Raw genomic sequence first — 27,841 nt, 5'->3', positions numbered from 1 at the left:
TTAGGCAAGTTTCCTTACTCCACGCGCCTCTGTTTACCTGGCAGTAAGTAGGAATCCAGTTGTTAATCAATTGGTGGATCACTTTTCCGAGGGTAATAATCCCTTAAAAAAAAATTTAAAATATTAATTTGGTCACTCAATTCACCTCTGTTTGTGGGACACAAATTGAGTCAATTGGCTGCAGTGTTTCGCCCACAAAATATAGTCAATTCACTTCACAGTTTATTCTGTGAAGCGCTTTGAGACGTCTCGAAAACATGATAATGCACTATTTCAAATGCAAGGATTATTATTATAAAGTGATCAAACGCTGTTATTTGCTTCTGAAAACGAGTTCACTCTCTTTTCGCTTTGCAGGGTTGATGTGTTGGAATCTTCCTGGATGCCGGCTGATCGACTCAGCCCTGCTGCGCTCTCGGCCCATCCTCACACCGGAGGCAACTTTTTCTCACACCTGTTAAAGCTGGAGTGCCGAGGCTTGCTGCAGAGGGAATGTGAATCTCCAGCGAGAAGGAAGGAGATGTCTTCTAAAGGGAAGCACCCTTCCCTGCAATTCCCAACCTCTACCGTGCTATCTGACTATGCAACTGGTTCACAAAAAACCACCGGCCAGTACAAAAGTAAGCTGGATCGCATCGAAGCATTGAAAGCGACTGCAGCCTCCCTCGCCAACCGCCTGGAAAGTGAAGCCAAAAAGCTGGCTGGTGTGGCCATCAACTACGGAGCCCCTCACACCTCTGAACACGATGTGCTTCAGCCAGCGCGAGAGGACGAGCGCTGGGCTAAACCCGTCAGCCCTCCTGTCCGTGACGAGGGTGAGAATGAGTTTTCAGCCACAATGCGGAGAATCCTGGGGGCAAACGTTGGCCACACGATATATGACGATAGACTGCCCGGGGTCGGCAATCTTTATGAGTATAAAAAGCCTCTCGAGCAGCCCAGGCCCCAAAGTGCCGGAGTAGAGGGTGAACCCAGGACTTTGGGAATGGACAGACGTCAGGGAGTGAGCTGGGAGCACACGTATAAACGGTCACTCGAGGCAGTGGAACAAAACATACAAAAGCTGAGCAGAGAGAGAAGACACCTCAATGACTCCCATAACTCCAGTGCGGGCTCCATCAGCGAAGGCCCCATACCGAGTGAAGCAAGCCTCTCGGAAGACGAAAGCGCGTACACCAGCAGGGACCCAGTCAAGTTAGCGGAGCGGCTGAGGGAAAGGGAATTCTGCGCAGGGGAAGTGTTTCCTTCACGACCAATAGGAGAGTTCCAAAAAGAAGCAGAGAAATACCAGCCCTTCCAGCTGCAGTCAGAGGCCCGCAAGAGCAGGGCGCCCTGGGAAGAGCTGGCCAAGGGAAGTCCTCACAGTGTCATCAACATCTTCACAAAGAATTATCAGATCTACGGAAAAGGTAACGCAATTCACACTTTCCACTTCCTTTTATATAAGACTGCTAGCACATGTAGAGTTGAAGTACACACAATATTTTACTCTGTATTGTTTCCTCGCTGCAGTCTGCAAGCGGCACGATAATAGCCAGAAGCTTCCTTCCGCCAGTGCTGTGCTGGGAACAGTCCAATATCTGGACATTGATGTTACTGGCATGCTCACTCTGACACTCAACCAAGCTCGGGAACAGAAATTTAGAAACCTGTGAATTAACATTAACTAAATGCTTCCATTTCTGGTTGGTACAGTAATTACCTCGACAGCTGTAGAGGAAGCTGGATTGTGTGTGGGATTTATTTATCTGACCTCCACTGCCCTGGTGTGCAGAGTTTGGTGTAGCTGAGGATGTGGGTGGTAGTTTTGTATTTTTTGAACAAGCTGTTTTCAGAGATTGTCTTTAAAGGTCTGAGTAGATTCAACAGATATGAGACCACTGATTGTTTCCTGTTTGCAGGAGGATTGCAGGAAGGGTCTGACAGAAGCTCACCTATACTGCGACCCCAGGGGCAAGCTGCAAGCCCAGAGGAACAGGCTACATACGAGGATGACTTTCACTCCTCACAAGGCAGCACAAGTGTTGGCAAAAAACTCCCGTCACACCAAAGGTAAGCAGTAACACAGTGGAACAGTTATCCTTGTGCCTGAATAAAAATAATAATAATAATGCTTGCATTTGATTAGTGCCTCATCACGTCATTGAGACGCCTCAAAGTACTTCACAGAATATACTTGAAAGTGAATTGACTATATACGTTGTGGGTGAAACCTGTCAGCCAATTGCAGACAGATGTGTCCCACAAACAGTCGTGGATTGAGTGACCAAATTATTACTATTTTTTCAAAAACATTTTAAAGGGTTATTACCCCCGGAAAGCAATCCACCAATCGACTAATAAACTGGGTTCCTACTTACTGCTAGGTACAGATATGTGAGGAGTAATGAAACTTGGGTAAGGTTTTGCCCCACCCAGGAAGCGAACCTGGGTCCTCTCGCTTGCGAGGCGTGCACGCTAACCACTACGCTACAGTCCTTCACAAGGCTGTGCTTGGATCAGCTTACTGCACTGCAGACAAAACTAAGGGATGTACAAGTGTAACTTATTTATAAAATGTTGGCTCCAAATAACTGGATTAAACCAATATTTCTAATGAGGGCAGCTTTGCCTACAAAATGCCATTCCACTTTACAGTATAGCCGCTTTGAGATGGCCTACTGATGTGAGAAGCTCTGTATCAAATGTAAGGTTTTTTTATTATTATCTTGTGGATATGAATCCCACTGGGACATCAAGTGGGCTTCAACAGCCAATTGAAATTGCTGTGCTCACCTGAAAAACAGTCACTGAAACTTCCACTTTTTCTTGCCAAAATCATCCCCACTAAGAACCTCACAAATAGATGGTTCAGGACGGTGAGATTATTAGCAAGAGAGAGTGATTTGGTGCAAGGATCAGAGCTGCGGGAGAATTAATCTGGGTGACGGGTGCCCCAAAGCCATTTCCAACCAGGACAGAAATTACTTATTTAAGTTTGCCGGTCAGTCATTCAGGCTCACTTGGTTTGTAGTAAGTGGGCTGGGACTGTTTTCATTGGATGGAAATGCCTATAGATTTAGGGCTGTCTATTTAGCTAGGTTGAGTTGATGTGGAAAACTGAACCAAGTGTAATGCAAGGTATTAATTGTTTGAACTTCAGGATGCATCTCACACACGTCCTTATTAAGCCACATTACTTCACTTATCCGTAGACAGTACCTGAGCTAAATAGTGGGAGAAGCTGAGGGGGTGGGAATGCTTGGTGATGGTGTTTATGAATCAGTGAATCTAAAGAGAGCAAGATCCTGGGATAATCTGGATCAGGAATGGTTGGTATGTTTGTTGCATATGTCGTCAACAAAATAACTTGTGAAACTGATTAGAATACTTGGTGGCTTTTATGAGCCCTGAGCTCAAATACTCGGCATGGAAATTATTGAGAGTGCTCATCTTACCCAGTCATAGGTCATGTAAAGAATTTGAAAGTAGATAACTCCCATTGAGATAACGCCTTTCATGTAGAATGTATGTCTCAGACTATGATGTGAGAGGAATTCAAAATATTGACCATAACAAGGTTGAAAATGTTGTTTTTCGGAGAGTTTTGAAGGCAGGGAGAGATGAAGCGAAGCAAAGTAGGTTTGAGAGTGTTCAAAGGAGTGTTCATAGGTTGAGATAAACTGGGTGTTTTCTGTTTCCTTCGATTTCTCTCCTGATGACTCATTCACTGAGTGTGAGCTGTAGATTTATCTGAAACCTTTACCCTAAACTATCAGGTGGCCTTTGAGTTAACGTTTGATGTACTCAGTTAAACTGCTGAATGAATTGGAAGCATTCTGATTAGTAGGGCAAATGTTGCGAAAGTTGTACTGCAATGATTCTTATATAACTCAGCATCATCACTAAGTGTCTGGAATGAATGACTCTTGAACCAACTAGGTCAGGAAGTGACTAGTAAATAACATGTTGCTATGCTTAATGCTTTTTAAATAGAAATTTACAGATTCAAAAAAAGAAGCGGTTCCTGAGTCAACACTGCCTCAGAGAAATATTTCCAAATGTTTGAGAGAAACAGACCAATCGTCCTGGGCAACAATTCCCCAAATAACATTGATTATTCACTTTGTGGCTAATTGTGGGAGATTGCTGAGTGCAACTTGGTTGCCATGTTTGTCTACAGGTAGTCACTGCACTTTGCAATGAATCCTTTAAAGCGCCTTTAGATATTGTATTGGCATGGAAAACACTATCAAATGCAAGGGTTATTTATTAAAACAGTGATCTTTGTTATATTTAGCGCCTTATCATGTCATCAAGCCGTCTCAAAGTGCTTCACAGGATATACTGTAAAGTGGATTCACTGTTTTGTGGGCAAAACATGGCAGCCAATTTGCACACAGCAGTGTCCCACAAACATTTAATTGGGGGTTGTTGGTCAGGACACCGTGGAGAGAGAAACTCCTTTTTCTTGACATGAAAGGAAAAAAGCAGTGAGTGGATTAAAGTGGAGAGTTCAATTGGGGACTAACACCAGACCTGGTACACTGGTGAAATAGCAGGGGAATGGGATTAAAGTGGAGCTCTGCAGTGCAGACACAATGCTGCAAAAAAGTTTCTATTGTGTCCCCCAGTGGCTCAATCCACGTACTGCAGTTTAATTGGCTGAAGATCTGAAATTAGTTGACATAAACAAAGTCAAATTTTTATATATTTTAAGACAAAGTTTGGCATTGAACTTGTAAAGGATTAATGGTGTAATTAATATTCACTTCTTAGCAGTGCAAGCAGCCCCAGCAGCATTCAAGAGGAACTCCTCAGCAGGAAATCTTGCGATGTCAGGCTTGGAGAACTATCCCCACGCTCTTCAGGACAGCGTTCCACATCCTCCTCCCGATCCTCTGCATCCTCGAAAAGGAGACTGAAACTAGATGGTGAGTTGTAATCTCCAGCTCCAGTCACGGCTACGTTTACAGAGAGAAGATATAGGAACAACAAGAACAAGATTTCATTTATAGAGCGCCTTTCACATCGGGAGGACGTCCCAAGGCGATGGACAATTGGGTCGGGACCCGAGCAGGGGGGAAATGGTCAGGGTGAGGGGAGGGAAGGGAGGAAGCGAGGAGGGGGTAGAGGGTCGAGAGGGGAGCTGAAGGCACAGTCGAAAAGAAATGTCTTGAGACCGGCCTTGAAGGAGGAAAGGGAGGAAGCAAGGCGAAGGCACTGGGGGATGGAGTTCCAGAGCCTGGGGGCTGGTAGGGCGGTTGGGGCGGGGGATGTGGAGCAGACCGGAGCCAGAGGAACGTAGGGTACGGGCAGGTAAGTAGGGGGATAGTAAGTCGGAGAGGTAGGAGGGAGCGAGGCCGTGAGTGGCCTTGTAGGTGAGGATGAGGATCTTGAATTCGATCCTCTGGGGGATGGGGAGCCAGTGGAGGCGAGCGAGGGTGGGAGTGATGTGGTCGCGGTGTCTGGTGTGGGACAGTACATGAGCTGCAGAGTTCTGAATGACGTGCAGTGTGGAGGGAGGTGCCGGGAAGGCCGGCGAGGAGAGAGTTCCCATAGTCCAGCCTTGAGGTGATAAAGGCGTGGACCAGAGTTTCAGCAGCGTGAGGGGTGAGGTAGTGCCATAGTCTGGCGATGTTTTGGAGGTGATGGAAGGCGGTCCTAGTTGTGGCGCGGATATGAGGAAGAAAGGACAGCTCAGGGTCGAACAGAACGCCGAGGTTCCTGACTGGCTTTGAGAGGTGGAGAGTGCAGCCTTGGATGCTGATGGTGTCGGCGCCTGAGGTGCGGAGGCGCTGACGTGAGCCAATCAGGAGGGCCTCAGTTTTACACACGTTGAGCTGCAGAAAGTTGTCTCTCATCCAGGACTCGATGTCAGACAGGCAGCTGTCAGGACATCGGTGGTCGTGCAGTTGAGGAAAGGTAGAGTTGGGTGTCATCCGCATACATGTGGAAGTTAACCCCATGTATGCGGATGATGTCACCAAGGGGGAGCATATAGAGGGTGAAGAAGAGGGGACCGAGGACAGAGCCCTGAGGGACACCGCACGAGACAGTGCGGGGGCTGGAGGAAAAGCCGTTTGTGGAAACAAAATGAAGACGGTGGGAGAGGTATGACCTAAACCACTCAAGGACAGCCTTGAAGGTTGAGGTGGGAGGACAAGCGGTGGAGGAGGAACCTGCGGAGCTCTTTATTTCTCTGAACACTAACAACTTGTGGAGTTCAATGATAGAGATTTGGCTGGGTCATTAAGATGGGAATTGAGGCAGGGAAATGATAGGAGAGAAGATCCATGCTTTGTTTGCCAGGGGAAGAAAGGAAAGAGGAAACTGCATAGTGGAGTGGAAGAGTGCAGAGAAACTCATACATACGCCACACACATTGGCAATAAATGTTATCTTAAGGGGGCTGGAATATAAAGGAGAGGAAATGATGCTTCAACTATATACAGCCTTGGTCAGACCCTATCTGGAGTACTGCATACAGTTTTGGGCACTGCACCCCAGGAAGGATATATTGGCTCTGGAGAGGATGCAGCACTTATTCACCAGAATGATACTAGGTCTTAAAGCGTTAAATTATGAGAACAGGTTGCATAAACTTAGTCTCTATTCCCTTGAGTTTAGAAGCGACAATCTGATTGAGGTTTTTATAATAAAGGGATAGGCTAGACACAGAGAAACTATTTCTTCTCATAGGGGAATCCAGAACAAGAGGACCTAATCTTAAAAATAGAGCTAGGCCATTTAGGAGTGAAATCAAGAGGCATTTTTTCACCCAAAGAGTAGTGGAAATCTGGAACACTTTCCCCCAAAAGGCTGTGGATGCTGGATTCGTTCACATTTTCAAGACTGAGGTGGATAGATATTGTTAGGTCAGGGATTCGAGGAATATGGGACAAGTGCAGGTATTTGGAGGTTGAGCTACAGATCAGTCATGATCTTATAGAATGGCGGAACAGGCTCCAGGGCCTGAATGGCCTACTCCTGTTTCTATGTTTCTGTTCACTTTTTGCAGTTGGTGAAGAAGCTGTGAGTGTCAGATATTCTCCTGTGGATGAGAGCAGCAGGACACCTGCTCACCTTTCAGACAAATGCTCCCAAGACGGAAAAAGATCTTGTTTAGGACAAGGCTTAGATGTGGACCTGGAAGAAATCCAGGACAAAGAGAGGGCTCTGGACGATGCCTCCTTTCACTCCATGTTGAGGTAAATCTTATGTCAGTTTAAGACCATAGAAATGGTGTAATCAACCTTAAACTCCAAAATCTGCTGATCCTATTCTCAGTTATTATCATCTTGTGGATACTGTCACAGCCCAGGTTATGGCACATTTGAGTGTATAACTGTGTAATAGATTTGGCTGGATTTTACCCTCAGGTAAATGCTGCTTGTGCCAAGGACCAAGATTTTCTCCCCAATTATGTATAGGCACCAAACACTTTCCTGAGCTGAGAAATTGTACAGTTTGCACTACATTTCCCTCTGCTCTATCCTTACAAGGTGCCATACCATAACAAGAGGCATAATCTTCAAATTAGAATGAGACCATTTAGCAGTGAAATCACAAAGCACTTTTTCATACAAAGGGTTGTGGAAATCTGGAACTCATCCCCCAAAAGGCTGTGGATGCTGGATCCATTCACATTTTCAAGACTGAGGCAAATAGATTTTTGTTAGGTAAGGGCATCAAGGGAGATGGGGCAAGGGCAATGAAGTACATTAGATCAGGCATGGTCTAATAGAATGGCAGAACAGGCTTGAGGGCTGAATTACCCACTCCTGTTCCTACTTTGCTGTACCATTGTACCACCTGCTGCACTGTTCAGAGGCTCAATGCGAACACCATCACGTTTGCTCCTCATGTTAGCATCACTAGCAGCAATACTGAGACCAAGAGCCAGACCAATTCAAACAGTCTGTCCATATCCTATGATATTGGCACGATCCATTTTCAATTCGTTTCTACCCTGTGTAAAATTCTGTATTTCTCATTTAAATGTTCTGAAAAACTTATTCGGTTGAGACTTCCCAATGGGCAGCTGCTGTATACAACAGCGTTCCATCGTACATTTTCCACACCAACCTTCCGTGTAGTCTTTTAGAGCATCTGTTATTGAATCATGAGCAGTGTGTGCTCCTATGTCTACAGGGAATTGGGATGGAACTGGCCAGACTTGTTCTACCCTGTCAGGGGAAATGATCGAGGTAATTAAAACTGTGACAGTATTCAGGCCAATCCATACTAACCCACATTTGCTTGTTCAGTCTCTCAGCAGAGGTCACCTCTGTTTGCCCGAAGTCTTTGCAGGATGATCAGGCAGCGGGAGGAGACCGGACGAGGCAGCTGACCACTTCTGCATTGCAGCCTTCATCTGTTTCGACAAGCTGCAGGCCTCCGTTCACAGATGCAAATGTGGGAGCAGCCAGGCCCTCTGTGCCTATGACTGCAGGTTGGAACAATTAAGTAGTTAAAAACTTTACTAAAAGAGTGGGATGTAAACAGAGTGGAGTTAAACTGGCTGCAAGGACAGTCATAGCAAAGCCAGACAGCGCCACAGTTAATCTATGACATAGTTGATGGGTGACTGACTAGCTTGTCTGGCTCCTCAATGAGACTTCAAGGTAAAGATGTGTCATCTACCAATTGGTGCTTTTACCCACTAGCCCTCTGAGGGAGCTACCAACAGGGATTTCACACAGTGGAATAGATGCATTGCATTTTCTCAGGGTGTGTGAGAGATCCAAACTGCTGTCCAATTCTTTCTTCAGTCTGCCTCCAAACTTCACTGCTGACTGAACAAATTCATGACAGTTAATATTAATTAGACGTTGGGCTGCCTGCTATAAGGTGAAGAGATTTAGACTTTGGTTTTCACATTTTGTGAATACTAACTACTCACACCCAGTTCCCTTGATATAACTACTTTCTTTCTGGCAAGTTTTCCCACTGCTTGTCCATCTAGGACCATCCTAACAGGTAGGGTATTGGCTCGCAGGATTAAAAGGAGCTGAGTGGGAGGATTCTCCTCCTTCAGTAACTGGTCTGCCCTTCCAAGTCTTGCCAAATAGCCAGGCTGGCTGTGCTGTCATCAGCAGTGCCCTGGAATACTGCGGACCCGCCTGGCTCAGGAACTAGACTGGAGACTGCCACAGAGGGCTGGCTTGATTCTGATATTCCATTGCCAGGCATGTCACCTTGGAGCCAGTTCAGCTCCACAGAGACTCTGCTTACCTCCCTAGGCCATTGCATAAAGCATGGCTAGTCATAGTGTCTGTGTTTTTATTACTTTGGCTATCACAGGTGCCATGCGCTGCTCCCCAGGATCGCTGCAGCAACGTATAACGGCGGAACTCACTTACCTAGACGCCATAGAAGAATCTGTTCGACAGCTCACCGATATAGAGAAAACCCGGGGGATTGCACTGGCTCAACAGGAGAGTGTATCGTTAGCTCAGATCCTCAAGGTACTGGCTACTGTTTGTTTCACTGCTCTTATAAAACCTGATGAACTGAAATTGCTGGCAACTTGTCTGTAGGCGAGTTGACTGTATAAATCTGTTACCAAATAGGGACCTACTCAATATATTTTTTGGGGGGGGAGTCAGCCGGGTGTCTTGACACATGCGGAAACCCATCACCATACTTAAGAGTACCCAAACTGAGAACTCCATGCATCCCACCTACTATCTATCTCTGGAAATTCCAGAGAGAGATTGTTGGAATGGAATCTGCACTGTCTTTCTGGAGGGACGGATTCTGTTTATCTAATTCCGGAAAGTATTAGGCACAAGTTGGCAAGAGCCAAGGCTTGGGGACCCCAGAGTGTGCGTTGGGGTAACTGCTGGTGTTTAACCAGCTAAAACCGCATCACTTGTCATTGACCTCCTCAATAACTTACTGGTTAAATGCCCTGGTGCGGTACTGATGTGTTACTGACTAACTCAAACAGACCTCAAACTCCAAATAAATCCCTAATCTGTACTGCATTTGATGGTCTCTGCTAAGATGGCAGCTAGAGCAATATAATGGATTTCAGTGTCCCTCAAATCTGGGCACCTTTGACTTCTGGGTCATCAGGTTGCAAGTCAACGTCACTTCCTATAGATTTGGCCAATGCATAGCGATGTAGAAGCACTGACCAGTGATCACACCTGTATAGTTTGTGAGTTTATAGATCTCAGGCACTGTTATAACTGAGCTCTACTGTACCACATTTTGGGGCTTTGTTTTCCAATGATACAAACGTGCCCTCATTAGCATTTTGAGTCCAATTTCAACACGTGCATTATGACTATAATGTGGAATCCCCATTGCTGTTGAATTCACTTCTCTGTGTTCCTCAGGCTCAGCAACAGAGACACAAGCACGAACTCGCTGTGTTAAAGCTGAACGCTGAACAGGAACTTCTGGCAACTCAGAGACATCTGGAGGAGAGCAGGCATAAAGCTGCACAGGTATGCCAGCTTCTGACACATGCCTGAGTGATGTTTAGATTTAGTTTGCTTGTACCCAGTCTCTGCTGGGTAAATGACAGCTTGTAATGTCTGAGGGATTTCAGGCTAAATCCATTGTGTATCGAGGTTGAATTATTTCTGGATACCTGTGCATAAATTTCTCTTAATGCCAATCTTCTACTTGCAAGTCTGCCTGAGCTGTAGGAAGTTAGCCAGGAATACAGCTGGATTCATTCAGAAATGTGGACTGGCAAAGCTCTAATTACTGTCCAGTTAGAAGAACCACTTGTCCAATAGGACAAAATAAGTGCTGACTGGCTGGAACTGGTTAGTGCTAATAATTATAGTAATTATTATAATACTATAATATAATAATTAGTGATAATACTTAGCTTTGAGACATCTCAAGATTTGATAAGTAGCTAAATCAAATGCAAGGATTATTAATATAGTGTGGGTGCGAGTGGGCACGTGGAGAGGAGAGATTTGTAAACTAAATGTAAACAGTAAACCTAATGGTGAAATTCACATTACACACGGGTTGACTATGGATCTCTACATTGTGAAAATGTGAAATATAATCTCTCAGAAGGAATTAGACGCACAATCAATTGGGATGTTCAAAAAGACAGATACTTGAGAAGTTAGTGTATTAACGAAACATGATTGGCAACTACTTTCACTCAATGTAGCAACTTGCATGGAGAATATGTGTCTGAGTAACGAATATGAGAAGGAACTATATCGACCAAACGTTTGGTTGAAATGATGTGCCTTTAGTAACGAGCGATCCGCCAATCGACTAATAACCGGGTTCCTACTTACTGATACTTAAACAGAAGCATGTGGAATAGGGAAACTTGCCTAAGGTTTCACCCAGTCCGGGAATTGAACATGTGTCCTCTCACTTGCGAGGGAGCACGCTAACCATTGTGGAACTCAAATAAGTGAATTGCAGATCATGATTTGATAGTGCAGTTCATGTCCTCAGTCTAAATCGGAAGTGTTTTTCTGGCGTTGGTGAAACTGGCAGTGGCTACATACCCTGTTTTCTGCACTCAGGCACATGTGGAAAGTCTGCAGCATTTTGCCCAGACGCGGCAGGAGATGCTGCACGAGTCCACGAATAAGATGATGACTCAACAGACAGAAGCTGTCAGACTGACTGCAGATGCTGCTCATCAGATCAAAGAGGTATGTGGAAAGCCAGATTTTTTCGCTGATAAGGAGCCTATTCACCTTGACCTGCTTAAAGCAGCTCAAAGGTGCTGGACTATTCATGGAAAATCATCTAATTTTCTCCTGATTCTGCTGAGCTTCTGCTAAAACAGCCGCACGTCTCAGTAAGACATACGACCGTGCCTGCCAATTCACTGCAGGTAGAATGATCGGTAGGGACAAATGCTTGGGCATTGCCAGTGGTGATGCAATAAACCCTATAGGTAATGGCCATCATAGACTTCCCTTTAAGTAGGAGCAGATGTTTGCAATCGGAGATATAAACAGTTTGCATTACGTCGTAAATCAATCAGCAGAGAAAAAACAGGTTCATTTTTATATAGATTGCTTTCACCTTTGATTCCACGATCTGTCAGACATTAAACCCTTTCTCCAGCTGAACACCAGAAAAACTCTCCTACTTGGCTCCCATCAACTCCGTCTCACCTGAGGCATTGACTTCAGCGTTCTGCAGGAGTGCACACTCCATCTCAAGCCAGTTCAAATACTTCCATAGCCTCACCCCAGCCTACCTCTGCAATCTCCTGGCGCTCTCTCCGCCTGCTTAATGTCCTCTGCCTGAGCTGCTTCAGCATTAATGGGCGAGCTTTCAGTGATTCAAGTTACAAGAACCTCACTCCAATTGCCCTGAACAAGATTTGATTATTCCAGGGCCCGACTTCTGTATTTAATGCTCTATTAATAATCCTTGCCTTTGATATAGCGCCTTACCATCTCTTCAAGATGTCTCAAAGTACTTTACAGAATATACTATAAAGTGAATTGACTGTATTTTGTGGGTGAAAAGTGGCAGCCAATTGCGCACAGCAGTGTCTGACAAACAACTGTGGATTGAGTGACCAAATTATTATTTAAAAGAATATTCATTCATTTGAAGGGATTATTACCCCCGGAAAAGCAATCCGCCAATTGACTAACAATTGGGTTCCTACTTACTGCTAGGTAAACGGAGGCGTGTGGAGCAAGGAAACTTGCCCAATGTTTCGCCCCGCCTGGGAATCAAACCCAGGTCCTCTCGCTTGCGAGGCGAGTGCTTTAACCACTGAGCTACAGGACTTCACAATATCATCCATGAAGGAGTTTACAGTAAAGTTCCAGATCCCCATATGAAATGCTGATGCAAATTCTTGCTTCCACTTAGATGACAGAGTTAGCTTGTGCACAGATGGGAGCGGGAGCGGGCGCTATGGCCACCGCTTCCTTGCGTGTAGCTGCTGCTGCGCCTGTGACCGCACTGTTGGACCAGCAGAGACTCCAGAACTCCGAGTTCATGAAGCAGCTGCGAGCCAGGACTGAACCTGACAGGTAAACGTCCTGCTGTCAGTCTGATTGAAATAATGATGATCCTTGCATTTGATTAGCGCCTTATAATCCTTGCGGTCTGCACTGGAATGAATGTGACACTTCTTTTAACAGAAGGAATGACAGTAGCCCACCGTTTGGGGACAAATTACTGGAATCTAAAGTCCAGTACTCCGCTTCCATTGACAGCCTGTCCGAGTCATCCAGATCCAAACATCACAATCGCAGGTACGTCAAACAGTTACACATAACGTGACTGAGCTCCACCTGTGATGGTGGAGAAATGGCTAAACTACTGGAGTTCACTGCTGCGATCAGCCGTTTTTCAATTAATTATTATTTTCAATTCTAGCATTTTGTAGCATAATAGAAAGGCTTCAAACACCTTTATTGTAATTGCCCAGTGTAGTGACTGTTTTTGTAGACAAACGTAGCAATCATTCTGCACATAGAATGGCTAATTAATCCAAACTATTCTTGGCTTAGACTTCAGTTTCTTTTCCAATAGTATCATGGGATATTTAACGTCCACCTGAACAGGCAGACATTGAACAGCTAAACACTAGTTGATTTTACTGCGGAAGGTTTCAGTCTGGTATAGCAGCATAGTGTGCTTAAAGCCTACACAATGATCTCACAATGATTTCTCTGTTTTCTACAGCAGTGGCAGCAGCAGGCAAGACAGCCCCTCTTTACCCTCAGATAGAGGGTCAGAGAGGAGGGCTTCCCGTCAGGAGGAGAAGGGAGATAGTTCTGTTGAAGAGGAGGTGCACACAGCAGCTGATGACTCAATCCAGAGTGGCAGTGTGCCCTCAGTACCTGATGACAAAGGTAAGATTGTCAATCAGAACACTTCAACATTTGAGATGGTTCAGGGGACGAGGGACATGCAGGAAGCTGGAGTCGGCTGAGTGAAGGGGGTGGAGTGGAGGGTAAGTAGGTCGAAGAGGTGTAAGGATTTGAAATCGATCCATTCTGCCAGTGGAGCCTGGGAAGGGCTGGGGTGATAGAGTGCGGAATTTAGTACAGGTGAGGATGCGTATTTGTTATGTATTAATCATATAAAATCCAACTTACAATTTTACATCAGGTATATATGGTATGACTTATGCAAGTTTGCCATAACTGATACTTTGCATAAGTCATATATTAAATATTATGGGTCCCAGCTGTTTCAACTTATGTGAGTTTTACTGTAACTGCAATGTTCAAAGAAACAGTGATTTGAAAGAGAACACTTGAGGTACCAACATCACGATGCAGATGCTTAAGGCAAAACTATCAAATGAACCTAATCAGTACTTTCAGATACACTAAGGCAGCATGACTGGAGGGGACAGGTTCACGGAATGCAAAGGGCAGGCTTAGAACAAGCTCCTGGAAGTCTGTCTTTACACATGGGTGAATCAAAAGCTGGTACAGCTTGTAAAGAGAGTGGTTGAGATCAGCAATGTTCCTTGATTCTAACCTCAAAAAGTGGTGTTATCACTTCACAACCGATACATTACTGCGCTAGTTTAGTATCGGATTCTGTGTATTAATTGTTTAGTGCAGTTAAATTGGGATTACTTAAATTTATTTCATGGACCCTCCAAGTTTTCTTGTCAGTAATTGCTCCCTGCATTCATTTCTTTCATTACAAACTGTTGCCTTTGGCTTGAGGCTTTTTGTTGTTGTTGCTTAGTCCAATCCTCTTCCCCAGACTCCGTTTCTGTTGCTACTGAGTATTCACTGAAGTTTGACGAGTCGATGACTGAAGATGAGATTGAGGAGAAGTCGTTCCGCTCCCTGCTCCCATCCGAGAGTCATCGACGGTTTAACATGGAGAGGAAGCGTAGCCGGCAGGTTGATTCAGACGAGGACGCCACTCGAGACAAGTCAACCTTAACAGCTGTCAAAGTGAGTTGGACAGACTTGCGTGCATGTGTGGTGAAGACTGTTAAGTCAACTGAACCTGAGCACTTGTGAACGGTGCAGAGATTAAACAAATTTTATGCACAAAAAGGAATAATAGTAAATTCTCAAAACAGCTTAGTAATATCCAGAACATTAACAGAAGTGTAATAAATCCCAGGTTACTAATCCTAGGTCGTCCTCAGAAACTTGATCAGAAAGCCCTCTAAGGCATAGTTTTTCACAACCATATATGTGAAAATGCTTGAATTTTTTAAAAAAACCTTTACAGTACCATGATGCTTACATAAACATAATCTCCACATGGTTAATAAACATATCAAGGGAGAGGATAAAAGGAAATTATTCACTCAGAATTTGGCATTCATTACCACAAAGTGGTTATTGCAGCTATGTCAATAGAATCGAACAGGATAAGTGCCTGAGCACTTTAAGGGATATGAAGAAAGTGGGAATAATAATAGAGGAAAATGGCTAGTGGCACCCATGATGGGCTGAATGACCCCCTTCTGTGCAGAAAATTTTAATGTTTTTTAATTGCAATCTGCTCATTTCATTGTTTCTTCCTTCTCCCCCCAACCCCATAGCATGAGCTGAGTATGCCCTTCTCTGGGGGACAGGACAGTTTCTCCAAGTTCACCATGGAGATGGTCAGACAGTACATGAAAGAGGAGGAGATGCGTGCTCAACACCAGGTCTCGCTCCTCAAGCTGAGAGAAAAAGCCCTGAAGGAGAAGACCAAAGCAGAGCTGGCTTGGCTGGAACACCAGAGAAAGTGAGTGGCTGCTTGGTGTGACCATGTTGTGGGTCAACAAGGAATGTTGATGTTAAAAGGTGCAAAGTTTCTGTAAAATGTCGCATTCTGCACAGTCTAGTTATAATAAATGTGTGTCAGCTTGGCTCAGCTGTATCCCTCTCACCTCTGAGTCAGAAGGTTGTGTGTTCAGGACTTGGAATCACATAGTCTATGACGACTCTTCAACGCGATGCCGGGGGTGGTTTGCATTTTCGATGGTGCTATCCTTCAGCTTAGATGTTACACCGAGGTCCCATCTGCCTATTCAGGTGGATGCAAAAGATCGCATAGCACAATTTGAGAAGAGAGTTTCTCTCTCCCGGTGACCTGGCCAACAATCCCCCAAATAAAATTGGTCACTCACTCCATGTCTGTTTGTGGGACATTGCAGTTGCAACTGGCTGTCACGTTTCTCCCGCAAAATATACAGTCAATCTTCACTTTACAGTATATCCTGTGAAGCGCTTTGAGATTTCTCAACGACATTATAAAGCGCTATATCAAATGCAAGGATTAGTATAGATGCTAATGGATACAATCTTTTTTCTTGGCAAATCGTCTGCGATTCAATTGCATTTGCCGAAGTCTCTTATGGACTCAAGCCTTACAATTTTCTTTGAGTCAGAAGGTTGTCGGTTCCAGCTCTGCTTTGGGACGTTGAACTCAGTCTAGACTGACACTTCAGTGCAGTGCTGGGGGTGAGCTACATTGTGAAAGATGCATAGAGATGATGAACCAAGGTCTTATCTGCATGTTTTTGATGAACACCAAAAATCTCACAGCACTATTTGAAAGGAGGCAGTTTCTCCTGGTGTCCTGGCCAAGTATCCCCCAGACAAAATGGTTACTCACTTCATGGCTGTGTGTGGGACATTGCTGTGTGTTGCATTAGCCTACAAGTACAATCACTACACCATAGAGTAAATTCCACAAAATGCTTTGAGACATCTTGATGTGATAAGGCGCTATATTAAATGTAAGGATTATTGCAATTGATTATTTCCTTTATGTTTAATTCACTTTTTTTTAAAAAAACATCCATTTTGTCACCAATAAGTATTTTATCTGATTAAATTTACTACTTGCTATTTTCTCCCAATATGTTCCACATGGGTTATAAAGTTAGTTACAAAACAATATTTCTCTGATCCCAAGAATCTCTTGAATTGAAGGGATAATTTTGTTTTTGGAATCTCTTTCTCTCAGTTCCCTGAACTTTCAAACATGTGACAAAACTTAATGAACTTCAGTCAAATCTCTTAAACTAAAGAGGCAATTGTACTGTGAGGTGGTTTACAGGCAAAGCAGCTTGTACTTCGAGAGAGCTTTACTGCATCTTGATCTGGAGAGTTATGCTGTATGTGCTGTATTAACTAAGTACATTGCGAGTGCAGAAAGGGGGTGGGGAAAAGGATTCTACAGTGGTATTTTGAATTGGAATTTGCTAGCTGAGTGGGAATTCATGTGGAGGCCAGTATTGGTTAGAGGTCTTGCCTCGCAAGCAAAAGGATCCTGGTTCGATGCAGGGCGAAACCTTAGGCAAATTTCCTTAATCCACACACCTCTGTTTACCTAATAGTGAGTAGGAATCCGGTTGCTATTCGATTTGCGGATCGCTTTTCTGGAGGGTACTAATCTCTTAAAAATATCTGTTAAAAAAATTATGATAATTTGGTCACTCAGTCTACGACTGTTAGTGGGACACTGCTGTGCGCAATTGGCTGCATTTCGCTCACAAAATATACAGTCAATTCATTTTACAGTACATTCTTTACAGAGACGTCTCAAAGACGTGATGAGGTGCTAAATCAAATGCAAGGATTATTATTAAGAGAAACAGGATTTGAAACTTGCGATCTGTGTGGCTGAGGCTGAAGTTTGGCAATCTTAGCTCCGATCGGTCATTTTAAAGATTCGGCCTTTTCTCTCACAAGAACTGCCCAAGATTGCATTCACAGCAAGTTCTGTGTAACTTTGTCGTACAGAAACAAACCTGGAAATCTCAGCACTATCCTTCCTTTCAGGAAAGAAAAAACATGCAGTCCCAAGCCGGGATCATTCTGCCTTTTAAATTGTTGCGAATCAGATAGGGTGGCGAAATGCACCCTACACAATATGTGCTGCCTCCTAGAAGTTCTAATCCGTCTACTTTCCAAAACTGCGAAATGCTCCATCATCTCCTTACAAATCCTGTTTGTGTGTTTAAAAAGGGTGCATTTTTTATTGAACCGTGTTACTGTTTCACCTAGGAGACTGCGAGACAAGGGAGAAGATGACAAGATGCCACCCATTCGCAAGAGGCAACGGGGGCTGTTGCTCCGGCTGCAACAAGAACAGGTAATAAATACAGAAGGTGAAACTAATGTTAATGAAGTAGACGTATCAGCTTCCCATTGACCACTGCTTATGGCAAAGCTAGTTCAGTAAACTCAAAACAAGATAAACCAAGAGAGTGAAAGAAGAGAGTTCTAGGGCTGGCACCAAGTAGAATCCTGTAGCGTATTGGTTAGAGGACTCGACTGACAAGCGAGAGGACCCAGGTTCGATTCCCAGGCCGGACGAAACTTGAGGCAAGTTTCCTTACTCCACACGGCACTGTTTACTTAGCAGTAAGTAGGAACCCGTTTGTTAGTTGATTGGCAGATTGCTTTCTGGTGGTAATAATCCCGTCAAAAAATTAAGAAGAATTTGGTCCCTCAATCGATAACTGTTTGTGGGTCATTCCTGTGATTTTGAGGAGTTACTGAGAGTGCTGTCTAGATCGTGGGTAAAGGAAAGCGGGGATAGAATTTACAGTTGGGAAATCTTTTCTGTTGTCGGGGGGGTGGGGGGATCTGCACAGCGTTTCCTTGTTTGCCATGCAATATTGTTTATAGGTTTTGTGCTGAACTGAACATGATTTTAGTACTGAGATCAGGATGGGTTTTCCCACTGCACCTGAGCGGCTGGGCGGGCTCATTTTACTCCAGATAGTTGATGTCAAGTGCCTCTTGACCAGCGTCTTACTCTTCTTGTTCCTAACACTGTCCTGATTTCTCTCAGCCTTTCAATACTATTGGCTTGGAAATGTTTGTTTAGCCATTACATGTTTCCCTCTCATTGTCCCGACTCCCTGATAGGCTGAAATCAAACGGCTGCAGGAAGCCAACAAAGCAGCTCGCAAGGAGAGGCAGCTGATCCTGAAACAGCAGGAGGAGATCCAGCGGATGCGCCAAACCACCATCAAATTACAGGAGAAACTCAAGTCAGCTGGAGAGGGCAAGTTGGTCAGTACTGCGCCTACCTATATTTAAAAAAAACTAATTCTCTATACAAAACGTTTATTCTGTTATAAGAAACTGCAATGCCAGGAGCACAATAGGGAAGGTCTTATTTGTGAGTGCAATAGAAGCTAAGCATAAAATACCTTATGCTCAGTGAAGCGGGTGGTGGTTAGCTCGCTTGCCTTGCAAGTGAGAGGACCAGGATTCAATTTCCGGCCAGGGCAAAACCCTTAGGCAAGTTTCCTTCCTCCACACGCCTCTGTTTATTTAGCAGTAAGTAGGAACCTGGTTGTTAGTCAATTGGCGGATCCCTTTCTGGGGTTATAATCCCTTCAAAAACAATAAATAACTACATATATATATATATAGAAAATAATAATTTGGTTACGCAATCCACGACAATTAGCCTCAGAGTTTCGCCCACAAAATACATAGTCAATTCACTTTACAGTATATTCTGTGAAGCATTTTGAGACAGCTGAACAATGTGATAATGCGCTATAGCAAATGCAAGGATTATTATTGTCACATTCAAATGAAGATACAAAAAGTTAGTATTTGGCGAGGAAAGTGCACTGAGACTTCAGGCTTGTGCCATTCCAATCAATGTCCTTCAACAGGTACCCATGCTGCTCTGCAGAGGCTAACCTTTAGTTTTATTATTGTCCCAATAAGCATACTTTGTTATAAAGGGTATTTTGGCACTGACCTCCAGTGATGTCCATGCTGTGTGTGCACAGTGTGGGCGAGCAACGATTGAGCTTACCCCACTCATACAAGGCTTTTCCTTCTTAGGCGAGGAGAGGGTGAATATGACATGCGAAGAAAGACATTGATAGCCATTAAAGAGCAGTTTGATTGTGCACTCTTGATTCCCAGCACAGTTTTGGTCTAAATTACGTGAAAAGCGCTTTGGAGTCCTGTAGCTCAGTGGTTAGAGCACTCGCTTTGCAAGTGAGAGACCTGAGTTCAATTCCAGGCAGGGCGAAACCTTGGGCAAGTTTCCTTACTCCACACGCCTAATAATAATCCCTCCAAAACCAAAAACAATAATAAAATTGGTCATTTTCAATCTACGACTGTTTGTGGGACATTGCTGTGCGCAATTGGCTGCCGCGTTCGCCCACAAATATACAGTCAATTCACTTTACAGTCTATTCTGTGAAGCGCTTTGGGACGTCCTCCCGACGTGAAAAGCGCTATATCAAATGCAAGGATTATTATATCAAATGCAAGGATTATTATTATTATTATTATTATTATTTTCCAAAGTAATAATGAGCAGTGACTCCTGCTACTCTGCTGGTCACCAAGTTGATAGAAGTAAAATCTGAGATCTGTGTTTCAGATGATTGAGTGTCACACATCTTTTGATTCAGTATTTATAAATCCTTTTGTAAATCTTGCAAATTAGTCCCTATTTTAGTCTCACTTGTGGGCAGTTTGATGTTGCGCTCTTTAGTTTTTCAACAAATACCACCTGTGTCTTTATGCCAAAGAACTCCATAGTAACTCTTTCCATTTACTCCTCAGGTTGCATCCTTTTCCCAATTTCTTTCTCACTTGCTTGTTTTACTTATTTTAGGAATTGCGGAGCACAGAGCCGATGGAGGAGGACAGCATTTCCAAGCGCAGTCCCACTTCCAGCCCCTTCCAGACGGATATGGAGAGCCGAAGCCCCTCCCCGGTGTCTGCCTCTGGCAGCGAGACGAGCAGCATCATGCAAAAGCTGAAGAAGATGCGCAGCCACATGGATGAGAAGTAAATTCTTCACCTTTTTCCTTCACTCCTTTCTCTGTGTGTGGTTTGGTAACTGAGAAAATTGGGTGCCCTCCACTTCATTCCATCCCAACCCATCAGATCGATAGATATTCTGATGATCGGTATACGAGTTGTACTGGGGCAGCAGTAGTCACTTTATGTTTCCACTTAACCTGCTGCATGTCATTAGGACTATTTTCTCCCAACGCAGGATATATGTCACTGTATGGTTTGGACTGGCTACAACTGTTTCTTTTTTAATGACTTTACGGCTTTCTTGAAGCCATTGACACATGGGGGAGTGCCAAAGTGCCTGTAGCCCTCTGATTTATCTAGCAAATGGGCACCAAGTTTAAACACAAATTATTTATCAATGGGGAATGTCATACCTCAGCTCAAATCAATCAATGTGTTTGTCTGATGATGCTAATTAATTTCTGTTTTCATTGAACTGCTGTCAAACAATGCCTGGCTTAGTTGGTAGGAATCTCACTTCTGGGTCAGATTTGTGGGTTCAAGCCCCATGTTAGAGATTGTGAGCTCCCAGTCTGAGCTAACACCCCATTGCAGTGTTGGCAGAGCAATGCCAGAGGCGCTGTCTTTCAGATGAGACTTGAATCCAATCCCATCTGTTGTTTAAGTAAAAATGAAAAAATCTTTGACACTATTTGAAAGAATGATATCTCCTGGTGTCCTCGCCAACAATCTTTCAACACTATGTTGTCCATTCATCTCCGGGCTGTTTGTGGCACATTTGTGTCCGCAAATTGGCTGCCACATTCACTTAAATACACAGTCACATTAATTGGGCAAACAATTTTTTTAATCCACTTCATGAATCATTCCCTGCCTGCACTCTGGCCCTCAATAACACTATGTATATATACTAGAATAAAGTATGAATTGGTTTCTCTCCACCCTCTACAGTAAATGCTGTATCTAAACCAAAGTCATTCAGGGTAAATGACAAAATGAAGCGAGTGTCTTTACTGCTACACAATTTGAGTGAATAGTTTCAAGCCTTTGAGGGGAAAAATAAAACTTTGAGAAGGATGGAACAATGGCTAAAGGGCTTAACCGCCTCCTTGTCAGAAATTAATCAGAATTTATGCCAGGCTATTAATTATCTATAATGCCATAACAAGAATTAACAGTCCATTCTTCCTGAAATGTCTGCTCTAGACAGTTGATGTAGGTACAGTATAGTACTGTAAAAACAAACACTGTGTGTGTATGTGTGGATATTGTGCTGAAAATGCACTTTTGCATAGTTACAGAGAGATTGATTTCTGCTCATTGAGTGCTCTGTGTCCCACATGTCTTGCCCTATATTCTGAAATATGGAAGCAAATTGATGCAAGTGATTGTTGCAGGAAATTCCTTTGATGTAGGGGGAAAATCCAACTCAGGAAAAATGTGGTATGATAGGTTCCTAAGAGAATCCCTCACAATGTGAGAATCTTACCGCACTGTGGGTGACTGGCAGATCTCTGAAGATAAAGGAAATAGTTTATTTGGAGGAATTAAAGAAAGCTGAAAAAGGTCCTTCAGATAAAGCAGTTACTACAGTGAGAAATGCTTCCTGCTCTGGATCAGGTCTTTGGAAACCTGGGTAAACTCTATTGTCACATAAATGGGACTTGTTTGGGCACTGACAAGCTGAGGCTCAAGCTGAAGGATTGGTTTATTGATGCTTTTCATCACAGACAAGTGCAGTACCATTAAATGTTTAAGAAAAGTTGATGCCATGGATGTGTGGACCCAGGTTCTGATGGGATGTCTGAAGATGGGTTGAAGATGAGACGACAGAACTATAGCAATGTACAGCAAGTAGGTCATTCGATCACTGGAGGAATCTCTTCCAGTTTTACATCTCCTGTCTTTATTTGAAGAACATTAAGTAATTGTACTGATGACTGCAATCACATTTCTTGGGCCTGGTTTGAAGATCTGTGCTTGAGAGAGTGCATCCAGTCTTCTGGGAGTGTACATGGAAAGTTAATGGATGTCATCCAGAAATGCAGGAGTCACCTCTTAGGCCAATGAGGATAAGAGCCCTTTTTCACTTCACCTTCCCTGTAGCCCAGTCAATTAACAGTAGAGGTGGGAAGTCGTATCCTGGTTTGATAAGTGGGACATCAGAGGGATTTTTCTTGCAATGTCCTGATACAAAATCTTGCGATGTAATTGCTTAGTGAGATGAAGCGGTTTATATCATCAGCTTTAGTGTATGAGGTAAGAACATGTATTTTGACCACTCAAGCGTGAAGACCAGTCTCCTCCGTATCATCAAATATTACACAACATATCTTCTAGATATCCCCCTACCTACCTGCCCGTACCCTCCGTTCCTCTGGCTCTGGTCTGCTCCACGTCCTCCCGCCCCAACCGCCCTACCATCGTTGGTCGGGCCTTCAGCCTCTCAGCCCCAAGGCTCGGGAACTCCATCCCCCAGTGCCTTCGCCTTGCTTCCTCCCTTTCCTCCTCCAAGGCCGGTCTCAAAACCTTTCTCTTTGACCGTGCCTTCAGCTCCCCTCTCGACTCTCTTCCCCCTCCTCGCTCCTCCTTCCCTCCCCTCACCCTGACCATTTCCCCCTCCTCGCTCCCTCCCTTCCCTCACCCTGACCATTTCCCCCCTGCTCGGGTCATGACCCAACTGTGCAGCGCCTTGGGACGTCCTCCTGACGTGAAAGGCGCTTTATAAATGGAATCTTGTTGTTGTTGTTGTTGTTGTTCTAGATGTTTTGTACGATATTTTTACTGATCAATTAAAAACAACTGGTGGTGCAACTCTAGAAACCAATTTGCCCTGCATTATAAGTATTTGAGAAAAGTGCACACAGCATCAAATGCTGACAACAACAACAACTTGCATTTATATAGCGCCCTCCATGCCAGGCAGAATCTCAGAGCGCTTAACAATGCCGGTGCCCAAGGCCAAGCCAGTGGGAGGGAGAAGGTGACCGTCGGCGCGGTCGAAGAGGAATGACCCCAGCCATGACCTGAAGTTGGGGAAGGAACAGCGAGGCAAAGGGATTGAGGGAGAGAGTTCCAAAGTTTTGGGGCGCAGTAACTGAAGGCCCGGCCGCCGATGATGGAGCGGAGGAATTGGGGGACACGGTGGAGACAGGACCCAATAGAGCGGAGGCAGCGGGTACTACTGTGGGGAGTGACGAGGTTAGAGAGATAGGGGGGTGCCAAGGAATGGAGGGATTTAAACTCTTAAGAGTAGGATTTTGAAATCGATCCGCTCTGTGACAGGGAGCCAGTGGAGTTTGGCAAGGGCTGGAGTAATCGGGGTACGAAGTTTGGTGCGGGTGAGAATGTGGGTGGCGGAGTTTCGAATGAGCTGAATTTTGTGAATAGTGGAGGAGGGAAGACCAACGAGGAAGGCGTTAGAGTAGTCCAGCCGAGAGGTGACAAAGTCATGGACAAGGGTTTCGACAACATTTTGGGTGGGATATTGTCGGATACGGGCAATGTGGCGGAGGTGGAAGAAAGTGGTGCTGGTCAGGGACTGGATGTGGGGGAAGAAGAATAAGTAGAGGGCTTGTGGAGAGGAGGATTCCGAATCACAAAGTTGCCCGCTGCAGATCTTCCCAGTATGCAAGCTGGAGACTTAATGTGAACTGAGAACACAGTGGTGAGAACATCCTGATAACCCGGTGGGGAGGCGATGAGGAATTCTCAGTGAAAATCCAGAGTGAGAATCAGATGGGAAATCCATGAGCTGTTTTGAATGGCTTCAATCAAGATCCCTTCAGTCCGTAAACGGAGAAGAACTGTACATTGAAAAGACTATCCACTGTCCAACTCCGAAGAATTGCCTCAATTCTGACTGATCTGAAGCTAGGGGGTCCTCCACCTTTTGGTCTTGATAGTTTGTCATTGCTTCAAGCCTCTATGAACGGGCCTGCGTACCTGCACACTCCTGAAAGTCATGTGTGGAAACTGCAGCTCATTGCACAATTCGTCCGCTGTACTACTTGTGATAACGTGCCAACATACAAGTAACCCCATATCTAGAGACATGTTCAAATAGTGCTGAAAGGAAACCTATAACAAATCCTTTTTGAAAAAGAATTGGATGTGTTACTTTGTCATATGGCCTCTGACATCTAATCGCTGTGTTGGCTTGGAATCCAATCGCTATTAGTAAGGAGTTTGAATAAATTAATCCCAGTGTTGTGTGGAGCTTTTCTTTAATTGGTCCATAGCAGTATTCTGATCAGCACCAGGCATGGCTGCTTGCTTTGTCTTCCTACTCGTATTAACATGTCGGCATCATAAACATTGCTTCTTTGCGATCTTATTTCCCAAAGGTTCAACTTAACAAACCATTTTAACTTGCCATATCCCTTGTTGGCTGGCCTCAACTTCATTACACGTAACGCATATTGTGACCATCTGGGTCTGATGTCGGCTACGCTGAAACAGTGTTCGTCATATTTTAGAAATTAACATTTTCATCTGTAAAATAAAAATGCCAGGAGCAGTGTAATCAATTTAGATATTCAGAGGTTAGGGTGTCTCATTATGAGTTGTATTCAGGTTTTAACAATATATATGGGTTTAACATTGTATTATGATTATGTATTTATTGAACAGCAAACAGTTCATACAACATTATTGTTAAAAACAATCTACTGCCATAGATAGCGATAGAAAGGAGTCGTTTTACAGATCAGGTAAGCAAGGGGCTGACCTCTAATTAGCTTTTTGTTTGGAAAGTATTTACTGCATCTTGCATGGTGTGACCTGGCTATGCAATCCGCTGTGTGTGTTGTGCTTGATTTAATTTTAAGGCCGAGCCTGTGAGTACTACCCAGTGATTACTCTTGTATTTCGAGTACCTAATGGCAACACATGTGTGAACGTTTGAATGCAGAATGTTCCAAGATTGAATTTGTAAAAAAAGAATGGAACTTATAATTGCAGACTTAAACTAAATGCTCTCGGTTTTGGGAAGATGAGACCTTTGAGTCAGATCCCTTGTTAGAATTACATACTGAAAGAAGCTGATGTTAGGTACCTGAGTTCATTGCAGTTGAAATTATCGAATTAGAATAAATCGAATACTAAGCTGAGTGGCAGGTCAGCATAGAGAAGTGCAGGTTACATCTTCACTTTGTCAAAGGATTGTACAATCTGTTGCAGTGTTTTGACATTGATAAAACTGTTGATTACCGTGGTTTGTGCATGTGCAGTGCTTACTGTATTGAACACATTTTATCCCAGTCCGGTTTCTTATTCATCTTTACGTTGATCCTCCTAACAGCTACTTCTGCAGATGTATCTGTTGAATCAAACATTTGCCTCTCCCTAAATCGGTGTAATCTGATATTTAAAGAGCCTGCACAGACCATTCTGCTAGCAGTGGCTTCTGTCTAGTTCCTGACCTGATTTCCTGGGCTTAGCCATCCAGGAAAGGAGGGTCTTCACCAGGTGAATGCAGACAATTTCAGAATATTAGAGGACAGAAGCCCATGGTGATTTTCTCCACAGCAGCCACCCAACCTAATTCCACTTTCCTGCTCGCTCTTCAATATTCCTCTTCCTGTGAAACATTTTGAGACGTAAATTAGGATGGAGCAGTTCAGTGTGAAAGCAATGGCATTGGAGCTGTGCTGCTGAACAAGTGTTTACCTTGAACAGATGTTTTGCAGCCCTTTCATTTGCATCGCTGTAGTATAAACACAGCAGATACAAGTGGGTGTCAGCTGTGATCCCATTTAACAACAACAACAAATTACATTTGTACAACGTCTTTCACGTCGGGAGGATGTCCCAAGGCCCTGGACAGTCAAGGATTTGGACCCGAGCTGGTTGAGATCATGAGGGGTGGAGGGAGGGTAGGGGTCGGTCGGATATTTATTTAAACTCATAAACCTTTTTTTTAATGTCAAAGAGCTGCTCAGTTGGTCAGCTATTTCAGAGTTAGGCTGCGTCCGAGATCTGAGTTGGTCAGACCCCAACTAGTGCAGTGAGAAGAGAAAGTGTGGCTCAGGCATCTTATTCCATCTCTGGAACCAACATTGCTGTTTTGTAGCGTATTAAATGGGCATTGTCCATTGGACACAAAAATGGATGTGGGTTGCAGGGAAGGGAATGAGGGAGCAAACCAATTTAAAGCAATCGTGTGCATTTCAGCACCATAATTATATTAGGGGGGGAAATTAACAAACGGTCATCCAGGAATCTATCCAGGTGGCTTTGCCCACAATGTGTTCCTACTCAAGGGGCTATGGTGAAAAACTTGCGTGATGGCTTCCAGCTGTATGGCAAATATCATCAACAACNAAAAAATTACATTTGTATAGCGCCTTTCACGTCAGGAGGACATCCAAAGGCGCTGGACAATCAGTGTTATAGACCCGAGCTGAGGATCGGGGAGGGTGGGGGGCAGGGAGGGAAGGAAGGCAACTGAAGGACGATTGAAGAGTAGGGTCTTGAAGGAGGCAAGGAACCGGGCGAGGCGGAGGGACTGTGGGGTAGAGGGCTAGGGCACAGTGGCTGAAAGGCCGCCTGCCAATGGTGGGGCGGGTGAGGCGAGGACGTGAAGCAGGCTAGAGCCCGCTGAGCTGAGGGAGTGGGCAAGTTGATAGGGTGTTAGGAAGTCGCAGAGATAAGGGGGAGCAAGGCCATGGAGGGCTTTGAAAGTGAGGACCAGGATCTTGAACTGTATCCTCTGTGTGATGGGAAGCCAGTGGAGTCAGGTAAGGGTGGGGATGATAGGTGAATGTGTGTATGAGGGTCTCAGCGGCCTGCGGTATGAGACAGTGGCAGAAAAAATAAACTTGTGAGACCAATTTAGTAGGACTGCTAAACAGGGATGTGGGAATAGCTGGTGTTCATTGCAACCATTGCCTGCATTAACGTACATGTGTGTTTTTGCGAGTGTAGTGGTATTAAACCTAATGAGTCTTGTAAACATGTTCTGTAGGTGAATTTCGGGTTTCTTTACTCCTTGGTGGGAGTGATGTGGTCAGGACTGATGTCCAAGCCTCTGCTTGTCACTGAGGGAATGTGTATTGGCACAAAGCCATCAACTTGTCCTACAGCAAATGCGTTTTGAAACCCATGTCCCACTGGGCTTAAGGAGATTAAATGAAATTGTATCTGGTGCA

The 27,841-nt window shown here is 44.3% G+C and overlaps 1 protein-coding gene across 1 annotated transcript in view; it reads left to right on the top strand.

Annotated features, from left to right (window-relative positions):
- cep350 (centrosomal protein 350) overlaps positions 1-27,841 on the top strand; it is a 69,861-nt gene that overhangs the window by 23,328 nt on the left and 18,692 nt on the right. The window contains exons 11-26 of the mRNA XM_042334956.1: positions 358-1,409; positions 1,902-2,052; positions 4,759-4,913; positions 7,001-7,190; positions 8,134-8,189; positions 9,286-9,449; positions 10,329-10,439; positions 11,502-11,633; positions 12,820-12,983; positions 13,095-13,208; positions 13,642-13,811; positions 14,683-14,879; positions 15,482-15,669; positions 17,940-18,027; positions 18,810-18,956; positions 20,539-20,714. Coding sequence (XP_042190890.1) covers positions 358-1,409; positions 1,902-2,052; positions 4,759-4,913; positions 7,001-7,190; positions 8,134-8,189; positions 9,286-9,449; positions 10,329-10,439; positions 11,502-11,633; positions 12,820-12,983; positions 13,095-13,208; positions 13,642-13,811; positions 14,683-14,879; positions 15,482-15,669; positions 17,940-18,027; positions 18,810-18,956; positions 20,539-20,714 — 3,255 coding nt within the window. The remainder of the gene's footprint in view (positions 1-357; positions 1,410-1,901; positions 2,053-4,758; positions 4,914-7,000; positions 7,191-8,133; positions 8,190-9,285; positions 9,450-10,328; positions 10,440-11,501; positions 11,634-12,819; positions 12,984-13,094; positions 13,209-13,641; positions 13,812-14,682; positions 14,880-15,481; positions 15,670-17,939; positions 18,028-18,809; positions 18,957-20,538; positions 20,715-27,841) is intronic.

The sequence above is a fragment of the Callorhinchus milii genome, unplaced genomic scaffold, assembly GCF_018977255.1.
Source record: "Callorhinchus milii isolate IMCB2004 unplaced genomic scaffold, IMCB_Cmil_1.0 Scaffold5, whole genome shotgun sequence".
NCBI lineage: Eukaryota > Metazoa > Chordata > Chondrichthyes > Chimaeriformes > Callorhinchidae > Callorhinchus > Callorhinchus milii.
Note: the sequence above shows the minus strand (reverse complement) of the source record. Positions and strands in the feature narration are given on the sequence as shown.